The sequence below is a fragment of the Halyomorpha halys genome, unplaced genomic scaffold, assembly GCF_000696795.3.
Source record: "Halyomorpha halys isolate HHAL.00 unplaced genomic scaffold, Hhal_1.1 Scaffold469.1, whole genome shotgun sequence".
Classification (NCBI taxonomy): Eukaryota; Metazoa; Arthropoda; class Insecta; order Hemiptera; family Pentatomidae; genus Halyomorpha; species Halyomorpha halys.
In genome coordinates, this window is record NW_027114062.1 from 1,315,212 (window position 1) to 1,326,365 (window position 11,154).

Sequence of the window (11,154 nt, forward strand, 5' to 3'; positions counted from 1 at the left end):
ATTTCAGTCTAATTGCGTGCTGTTACTCTGCCCTGAACCTTGTCTTTTTTTGTTTTTTTCGTTACAGTTCCGACAACTCGTAAGTTACATATACATATATACACTTGGGATGTGGTCAGCAAAGAACAGAATAAATAAACAAAACAATATTTATTTATTTTATGGCGACGTTTCACTTGAGTTTCAGTCTGGCAGTTTTAGGCCTACCTTCTACGCCATAAGCCCTGATGAAGACGTCGAAACGTCGGCATGAAATAAATAAATATTGTTTCGTTTATTTATGTTGTTCTTTGCTGACCGCACCCCCCGACAAACTTCTCCAATCATTAAAACTATATTTAGCCGAGGTAAAAACTAAAAAAAAAAATTTCTCTGTTTGTTACATTCAATATACCAAAGCAGTACAACAATTTTTTTTTCTTTAAAGCCAATAATGTTCGAGATAAGGTTGGTCAAAGCTGGCGAAGTACACAAATATTAAATTTTAGAAGTTTGTAAAATAAAAATCCACATTAGTAATATATTTGTTATATTTATCATAAAAACGTAGTTTGAAAATATTTAGCACGTAATTAATTTCATATTATACTGTAATAATTGATAATTGTATTTCTCTAAGAAAAATCAATTTTTTTTTTAAATCTCTGATGATTTATGTTATTCCTTGGAATCAATGTTGCTGACTCTTGTTCCATTATGCACAACTTCATTTGAATAGTTTTCTTCTTCAAGCAGGTCAAACGCCCGCCATAATTCCGTGTTTTGTGATGCTGTTCTCCTATTTCTATTCCCCACCATTTGTTAGTACCTACTGTTTAACAGTCTTCTCAAAGCAGTTGAGATTGATTTGATTTGAAATTGAAATATCGAATGTCCAAAATATTTTTTCCAGCGATTGGTGAATTTCGTTATCATTCCGTTAACCAGAGTAGAAGGGTCAAGTTTTCATTCCGTGGAGTCGTCATTAAATAAGAGTCGACACACCCAGGTCGGTTTCGAACCGGCACCTCTGCACTCTAGAGGTTGCTAAATTGATGTCCCAACTCCTTTGGCTACAAACGGCCTTTCGCTATCACCTAGTCATGTAACATAATATATAATTTTCGTTCAAATTCTAATGAAGATGATTTATAAAAAAGTCTTCTTCAGCGTCCAGCATACTTGTAAATATCTGAGAAAGGCCTGATTAAGTTCTTAGAAATTTTTATCTTTGTTGTCCCAGAGAGAAATTTCTTAGAAGCTGGTGGTAAGTTTTTATCAGCTGAAAGGTCCCGACGGCTAAAATTCTGGACAATACTGAGCAGAGCCCTGCCTGTAATGGTCTGGATACTTACATTTTCTTCTTAAAAATATGACATTCATCTTTCCTAAAAATTAGGATTATCGTCGTTTTTATGCAGAAAAATTATTGTTACGATAGAAAAAATGTTTCTAAAATTGACGAAATAGACAAATGATCTTTTTTGAATCAAAATTGGCATTCAATTATCTGCGGTGTATTACTGATGACCTCGGAAAATATAGATTCCTTGGAAAAAGTTCAGATTCTCATAACTGGCTTCAGTTCATTGCACACAATTGCATGAGAGAAGCGGAACGATTGGCCTAGACAAAGCTATTGATTATGCAAAGTGGCAGGTGAGCTAAATTGCGATCTATGAGAAGAGTATGGAGGCTAGCATTAATGTGCAAACACTACGAGCCCTAAATGCACAGAAGGTTAAACTGCGGCATTGGGCAGAACCCTCCTAATGACGGTATTTAATCCTCCCCATTATCCCACACACTAGCCAGGAGGATAATTACCCAATCCTCCCCGGCTTCTCCTCCCTGGCTATAATTAAAGCTTCCTCCCTGCGTGTAAAACTCCTGCTACTATTGTTGCCGCCACAATGGCTCCTCTCTTTCAGCTCTAATTATCTACTGGTTTCTTCTTAAGATCTGGTTACCTTTCATCAATCATTACCCGAGGGTATGGTCCTTCTTTTATACTTCCTTGCACGAGATCCTACTGGAAGTTAATTTTAAGAACGGGGATTTTAAGGGGTAAAAAATCTACTTTTACCGACCTGAAGCTCCATCCTTTTTTTTACCTGTTGTACTACTTTCCCACAGGTGCTATTAGACCATTAGACTAAAAGCCATAGACACCTCCCCATAAAGGCCATTGCTGAGTAGGCTATCTAACCTATTCCATCTTGACTTAATTCTTCTTCTGTTAAAGCATGAATTTTATAATTTCAATAACACAATAAGTCACCTTAATTGAATGCCTTCCTAATTCGCAAACTTTAGATGATTCTTCATTTCACAAAACCTGTCGAATTTGTTAGAATTAGTTATTATCACAAATTCTAACCTTATGAATCCAAACAGAACACTTGGAGCCAGAGGGGATTGGTATTATTAGCACTCTATTAATTTGTAATTAAATTATTTGGACCTTGTACTAATCTTTCAATAACAATATATCCAATATTCCTCCATATAAAATCTATTTGTAAGAATAAATAGAAGAACATTCTACAACTTATTGGGATAGGTAAACTCTGAAATTTCTTAACAATCTTGACCAAATTTCGTATCCTTCTAGAGGTCTATAGAGTATTTCCTTATAAGTAATTTCTAAATAGCGTTTGTAATAAGTAATTTTGAATATAATAACCTTTTTAAATAATATTTTACAATTTTTCAATTCTTAACATTTTCAATGAAACTCTCCTCTCCCCTCTCCTCCACATTCCTGTCCCTCCATAACATTCTCCAAGATGAGGATACTCAATAAAACTCAGTCCAACTCTAACCAATTAAGAGGTCAGTGTATGAACAATAGTATAGTTGCCTGTTTCTGGGCTTTAATAACTTTTAGAGGCCCTATAGCAATCTGTGTTTTCTAAATAGCTCAACTTTATAAATTAGCAGCTATGTATTGCAACTGTCATACTTTATTTTTCTTTTGTTACATCCACTCACACTTTAGTTATTTTAATTTTTAAACAACTATAAGGAGTTACATTTTTAGCTTAATGATTTTAAACAAACTACGGATTCACCATCTTAACCAACTAAGCTACCTATCCAGTCCTCCATCTAATTAATTCTGAAGTACATCAACATGCACAAACAAAATATACATAAATAAAAGTCAAATTATTAACATTATTGTAATTCATAATATCAACTATGTGAAATACTAATTATTCCAAGACAGTATGTAACAGCAAATATGTCACAGCCTCCTTTTTAAGTCACGCATTAGGTGTGTGATGGATTCAATATCCTGCATGATCATGTTATAAAATTAGATTTATATTCTAATCATTGTAACATCCAAAAATAAACAAGGAAAATCCAGATGTTTCTGTTCTTCAGTGCTTAAATAGAACATTAATCCTAAGTATGACACTGTTAACCGGGTACAATTCTAATCCTGGCCTAAAAAGCCATTACTATGTTACCACCAGATTTTCAAATTGTCATTGTTTTTCTAAGAAAAATTTAAACCAAAAAGTAAATTTTAAAAGTTAAAAACAGTTCAATATTTCATAAAGAAATGTAAGTTTACAAATCACAAATTTAGCATCTAATAAGAATACCTTCTTTGTTTTAGCAATGGTCAAACAGCTGGAAGAAATGAAGAAAGAAAGAAATGGTACAAAAAATACAATCAAGAATGGTGGTAATCAAGAGACTTGGGAATGTGCCGCCTTACATGTATGTCCAGATCTTGGGGAAAGGATAATGCTGTCTGCAGACCGTTCTTTACTTGATGAGGTAACTAATTTTGAGCTACTGGCAAAATGACTTTGACCAGTGACAGTTAAAATTTTGAGTTCGTAAATGGAATAAAACTTAAAATAATAGATTTTAAAAGACAATTATGGTGTACAGTTCAGTTTCCCTTAATTTAATGAAGACATATTCTTAATATTAAAAAAAAAATTTTGACTTTATGTAAGGGATTTGAACATTTGTATGAACTGGATTGTTTGCAATACAAAATATGCATCAATTCATTGACTTTTTTTCCTCAATATTCAACAAAAATACCTCAAACAGTGTTATCAGATATTGCTACTGAACATAATAAATACTTCTTCTTTATATCATCTTTTTTCAAATTATTACGAAAAGATACAATAAATAGTAAACAATGTTAATAAAACACAATACAATTTTCTTAAAAGTATAAATAAATAAAATATACGATAAACAACATAGCCATACTGGAAAGTAATAAAAAAAAAAAAAATATGAAATAGAATAAAACTTACAATTCAAATTTTAAATAAATTAATGTAGTTATTTTAGGCATTATTAAACCCATGTAATGAGTTTACTTCATCATTTAATATTTTTTTAAAAGTATATATTTTTTTGTGTTTATATTATCTTTCAATAATAGGTCTCTTCTAATTTATTAGGTATTCCCTGAAACTGGTGAAGGAGGTGTCGATGCTAGAGTAGGTGCAGCATGGACATGTCAAGGTGATAGCCGACAAGTCATCCGTTTTCCATTGAACGGTTATTGCAAACTGAATTCAGTCCAAGCTATGACTCGACTCCTCAATGCTGGCTTCAAAGTTGTAGGAAGTAATGGGGGCGGAGTTGAGGGACAGCAGTTTTCAGAATATCTCTTAGTGAGGAGGGGTACTCTTTGACTGTTCTGAATATATTTTGTGATCTAATCATAACAGAGTTTACCTCACTCTGGTTTGATAATTAAAAATTCCAAACTTCTATGTCAAAATCCAATTTAATGTAAACACTGTTAATTTTGTGCATAGCACTCCCTCTGCTTATGCAAATAATTGGCTAGAGCATTTCTATTTGTAGATAATATGTTTTTCTTTAAGAAATATGTATTCTAAACTTCTGAGATTCCTTATGAAAAAGGTTTGTATTTTATGTAAATATTATTTGTTTCTGATATAACTGTTTATGGCTATGCAGGATCTTATACTCCAACTCTAAAAACTTGTATTTATTACCAAATATATGAAAAAAATAATTAATTAGTAAATGTTCCTCTTGTTTTCAATTTGAATTCAGCAAAGTGTATACATACTTACTCTTATTTACACAACTTTTTGAGAAAGAGGTATTAAATAGAAAATTCCATGCATCAGTTTTATTCAGATGCTTATTTTTGTTGTGATTAATTCAATATTCTATTCTTGTTAATTGTTATTATAAACTAAATTAGTTTTGCAATTTATCAATTAAACTTTTTATCTGTTATTAATATTTATATATATATATCAACTGTAATTAAAATTTTTTAGATTACAAATATTACTATTGATTATTTCACATTTTCAAAAACTACCCACTTAAGAAATTTAAAATTCGATAACATTATTGTTTCAGGTATTTATCAAATATTTTAATTAATTATAAATTAGAATTGGTTTAGCTTTGGCATAGTTATTATTTATCAATATTTGTTACTAAAGAAATGGGACAAAACCGAAATTGTTCTTCCATTTTAATGTACTTCAATTATCATTATGATCAGGAAGAAGCACATAATAGTAATTGCTGAAGTAAATTCATGAAGATCTGGTGAAAAAATTTATCTTTCACTTAAAATTAAAACTTTTTAACTTTTCATAGATATTATAAGTACCTTTTATTTTTATTATCAAATAATAAGATTGTATTGCCTAAAGTCAAAATATTATAAGACAAAAGCTTCAGGTGTTCACTTCAGCTATTTTAAATTCTTTATATTTAGACATTGAAATGGTTACAATGCTAAGTCACATGACAAATAACCACTATTTTAAGATTATTTCTTGTTGAATACATTAGCTAATAAGTTTTAATTAAAAAAATAATTATAATATTAATAATAAAAAATAAACCTGCATAGCAGTTCCTTCTTTGGGGTAGAGATGCATTGCATTGTATGTTTTCACATATTTTTCTTCTGTGATTTTTTAGTGTAAATATATGTATTCTCTCTGTATAAAGTTTCAACCATAAACTATTTATTACCTCCAAAAATCTGTAGAAATATCTTTTAATATTTATTTCACTAAGCATTGACCTTTATAGGATTTTTTATAGAATTAGTAAGTAATGTTTATTGATAAATTCTAAACAAATAGTTTCTTTAATTTATTTTTTTATTGTTTCTCAAAGCTTTTATCTTTATATAACGTTATGTTTAACCTTATGGAATAGAGTATTAAATATTTGATTCATTGTTTGTATATATATGCTTTAAAGAATAATAAAAATATTAATATAATTGACTTTTTATTTTTATTTCTATTATTTTCAAATTACCCTGTATACCCTTTACAATGATTCTATTAAATAGTAATTCTTAATTCAATTTGTAAGCATTTCTATCAATATGTGTCATTAAGTTTGTATAATACTAACTACAGTGAGAACAGGAAAAATAAATTTATTAAATAATTATCTTTTGACTTTTCAAAAGTTTATTATAATTTGTTTATAGTTAATACTTTACTTTGTTTATATTTGTTTGTAAGTTAATAAAAATAATTTAATTTTTTAAAAAATTGACTCCACACAACTTTAAAAAAATGCTGGAAAAGAGTCAGGGTAATTAATGTCTCAAAATATAGCCTTGAAAGAGTAATAAAAGCTGTTGTTAGAGCATAGATATTCACCAGAATTTCAATTAAAGATCTTTTTATAAATGATAAATTATCTGAATTTGAATGATTTTATTGTTCTATTATGGAACTCTGCAATTACTTTTTCTTTATATTACAGAGTTTTGATCACTCCCTTGCCTATAAATTACTCAGTGCCTTTAAGCCATTTTTTGATGTGAAACTTCTTTACCCATGTCCAAAAACTCAAAAAAAAATATATGTGGGAGTAAATTGAATTTGAGACATGAGGACAAAACAGAAGTGGTGAAGGAGCAATGCTGGTCAATTTGAGCAGGAAAATGTTTATATTCTAATAGATTAGTAGGAAAGAGGAGATTTACAATGCTGGCAGAGCCAATCTGATTAAGTGAGCTCCTGTATTCCTGTAATAGGAAAGTATGAATTCTTACTGCAGTATAAACAATTTTCCTAGCAGAAGTGACTTAGGAAATGGCTGTTCTATTCTAATTATTATTATTCTGAAACTAACATTTTCTGCCTTAAGGTATGTGGGCAAATGTATGATTGTTATTGACAAAAATTTAATTCATTATTTCATTTCCTGATGTTTCACTTCGGTCAGTCTGAACACTGCCACAATTTATTTCTTCATTTTCAAAATAGGCATAGTCTGAAATAGTAGGTGAGGTTGAATTCAGTAGGTTTTAGTTTGAAAAATGTTTAAATTTCTCCATCATACCTTTTATAGTGTTTTATAATGTTGTCAGTCTGTCATTATGGTGATAGGGTCGATTATGGGTTTGTGGTAACTCTTCACAATAAGTCGCTTCATCAGGGTAGATACAATTTTGAAGTCTTATCTCTGTAAGTTACTCAATGTTCACATTGATATGTGTCTTGTGAGTTTGTTTTGGGATTTTTAATCCTTGTACTCTGTAAATAAACTCATTGGGGGATTCTTTAATTTTTTTTTGGTTTGAAAAATTTGATCTTTTAATGTTTTAGGAAATTTGGCGTCGACAAAATTGTCCGTTAATAGTTTTAATGATATTCAGGCGTGATTAACATTATTGGCAAGTAACACGTCCTGATAATTTAGACTTTGTGCTAATAAACAAAATATCATGGTTCTCACCACGTAATTAATTAGTAAATATCAAATTTCAAAAGGTATTTATTTCACATAAAAAATACAATATTCGACTAAGGCTGCCACATTTATACCTTCAGTCTACTTGAGATCAGCAAATCTCCATTTTCTAGTTTTTCTGTTATTTAATTTGGATACCAAAAAGAATGACTTCATTCAGCTATCCAAAAGCTGTGAAAGTTTGACTTTATGTAATTTATGTCCTTCATCGAAAAGTGTATTATTTCTTGTATTTCTTTTTGAAATTTTAAAACTAATCTGTTAATATCAGTATGCAGATATGCCGTGCCGAACTAACGGAACAATTCGGAAAGATGAGATTACACTCAGGAACTAATGCAGCAGTTTAGTGAGTTTTTTTTTGTTTTTCCAGTTCGTAATGCTTTTTGGACAAGTGAGAAATCAAGATTGAATCTTGATGCTCTAGTACAACTCTACACTACACTTGCCGTATAATTCAAAATGAAGGATGATTCTTGCTCCTAAATTTTCAATATATTGTTAGAAAAAAGATTTAGTAATTGATAAAGATAATCATTTAATTAAGCAATTAAAAGTGATTTAAACATATTTATTGTATTTTTGTTTGAATTAATAAAACGTTTTATTCATTTACGTTGTACTTTTTCTTAATCTTTTTCGTCCTCATTTTCAGATTAAAAAATTCGTTAACTTACAATCATGCATTCATTCATAATTCGTAATCATTCATTCATTCAAATTAAATTCATTCCAACTTCCGTCTTAGTAAGAAAATCTTAAATTTTATAAAATTTTGTGTATCTTTTTCATCTTATTTTATTTTCATATTACGAAGATAATAAGGGTGCAATTACCGAGATATTCCAAGTGGTTGAAAAAGGAAAATCTCTGAAGAGACATAAAAGTAAAGCTAATGATACGTTCGTTGTTGACCGTGGATATTATATATGAAGATAGTTGGGGAAGAGAAAGGGGGGAGGGGTATTTTACGAGTTCCAACGCGGACAAGACTCTAAGATGAACTCTTCCAATAGATGCCCAGATGAGGTTCTGAAATCCTGGGTGAAACATTGACACAAGATAAAAACGGTCAACTTATTTGTGTTCACAACTAACCACACCCACAACCATCTTCTCAACAAATATAGATTATTTAATGAATGATAGTTTTAAATATCAGCCAATTTCGTAAATTCGTCTGTGTATTTATTCTATGTTTTACCGTAATGTATTAAAAACCAAGCACTAAGCAGAAGAATATTAAAAGAATATATATAATTTATGCATAAAAGTGAAACTGGTCGTTTGATTTATTATAAAAAGATTATAGGTTAACCTACAACAATAGCTTAATCCATTAATATTATAGTTTTGATTGAAAATAAATAGACCAAAAAAAATATTAATATTGAATTAGATTCAGATATGGGGCTTCGTAGCATGATTAATATTACAACATTAATAATATATCATTACATTATTGCAGGAATTATAGTTATATTGTTTTCCCCAATTCTTAAGTTTTTAAGAACCTTACTCCTTTAGTGCTATACTAATATAACTCAAAAATAACTTTTATTTTGTATTGAAACTCATTTTAGCTTACTGTGGAAAACTAATAACTTGTTATTCATGATGACGTATTCTTCATTTTCTTTACTAAGCAAATAAGTGATTTATCATACAAAAAAAAATTCTTTAAAATTCATATTCTTTATCTAAAAAGTTAAATTTTTGAGTAATGTTAAGTGTGACATCAAGAGTGCGTAAGTATGAATTCTAAGAGAATTGAGAAACAAAGAAGCATACACAACATCTTTTCTGTTGGATTTGAACACAACCAAATCCAGCACCTAACAAATTCACATACAAATTTGTGACCCGCCAACTCAAATAGGAAGAGCGTTAGAGGTACAAAATACTTTAAAACCGTAAAAAAAAAATGTTGGACATGACGAAATGATTCACTCCCAATTTTATGATTTGTTCTTCTGCCTTGACAACAACCCTACATTTTGAATTACAGCTCACTCGATTCTTCGCCACCGACAACCTCTGATACAGTGCTTTTTAATATTTATTATTATATAATACATAGTATATCACATACATAGAATATATATATTATTAATATTAAAATTTTATATATGTCGAGAAAAAAGTACAAAGAGATTTTCGCTCTAATGGATTTAATAAACGTTATTTTAGTGTAAGCATATGAGTTTTAAAAGATATTTTATGACGATATTCATGTTAGAATGCGAAATAAAATTTATAGAAATAATTTAAATCTTTTTTTTTTAATATTACAAAAAATAATTTTTTTGTTTATGGAAGATCATTAATATAATACTGCATTAAATATGTTGTTTTTTTAGGAAGCTGTTTCCCTGATATAAGACCTTTATCAAATCCAAAAAGTCAATATTTGCAATTAACTTTCTGTTATAACTTCAGTTTGGGGAAGTTTTAGCAGCCAAACTCTTCCGTTTAATAATTAATAACAATAAACCGTTGGGAGTTGGAAGCCGGAAGATGAAAATTAAATTATACACCAACTTTCTAAGTTTTCATCTATTCAAAAAGCCAAGTGAATTATCCCGCGTTAAAACGGGTTTAACTTGTATTATATTTATTTTTTATCCTTTCCATTAAATTAGAAAAAAAGTATCTTATTTAATTAACTTTATCAATAAATGCATTTATTTTTTACTACTTGAGGTATAAGAAATTTTGTTGGACGAAAATCTTTTTTAAGACTCAGATAACACATATTGCGTCAACTAATTTTTAAAATAGCTGTAGTAAAATTATAAAAATGAAATGGACTCAGTTAAGGGGAATCAGTAAAAGTTATTAGTAGAGGAGATATGGGGCTTCTGGGACACTTTTTTGAGGAGCCAATCAGAAGCGAGAATTCGGTCACGAGACCTGGGGATGGGGATGATTTGAATTTAAATTTTTTACTCGATCTAACCTTAACCACTGGTCACGTGACTATTATACAGTCAATCAGAAGCCATCATTTGGTTACATGACCGATGGTGAGGAACTTTGTATTCTAATTTAGCTCGACCTAATCTTAATCACTCATGTGGCGCTTCTATTATTGTTACCCTCCCTAATATACCAATCTTTCTTAGCTCTTAGCTGCAATTTTGTTGATCCAATCACCCACTGAAGGGTCAGGTATTCACGTTTTAGGCTATAACCGTCCCCACCGTTTTGTTCTGTTTTTCCTACAACTTTATTTACAACTTGTTGGATTTGTTAGTGGCTGACTTTGTGTTGGCCACCATTTTGTTTTTCTAATGTTTGAGAGGCTTGGGGTTTTCGTAGAGGCTGAGTGTACCTGGAAGCCTTGTTGTATTAATTTTGTTTATCCTCATAACCCATCAAGTATCCCTTCAATGGGTTGTGAGGATA

At 29.9% G+C, this 11,154-nt stretch overlaps 1 protein-coding gene across 2 annotated transcripts in view; it reads left to right on the forward strand.

The window, feature by feature from the left end:
* twz (BTB/POZ domain-containing protein twz) overlaps window positions 1-6,210 on the forward strand; it is a 172,167-nt gene extending 165,957 nt beyond the window's left edge. For both annotated transcript variants that reach the window (XM_014424426.2, XM_014424425.2), the window contains 2 exons: window positions 3,611-3,774; window positions 4,425-6,210. In XM_014424426.2, the coding sequence (XP_014279912.1) occupies window positions 3,611-3,774; window positions 4,425-4,661 (401 nt within the window). In that variant the 3' untranslated portion in view covers window positions 4,662-6,210. The remainder of the gene's footprint in view (window positions 1-3,610; window positions 3,775-4,424) is intronic.
* The last annotated feature ends 4,944 nt before the right edge of the window (window positions 6,211-11,154 follow it).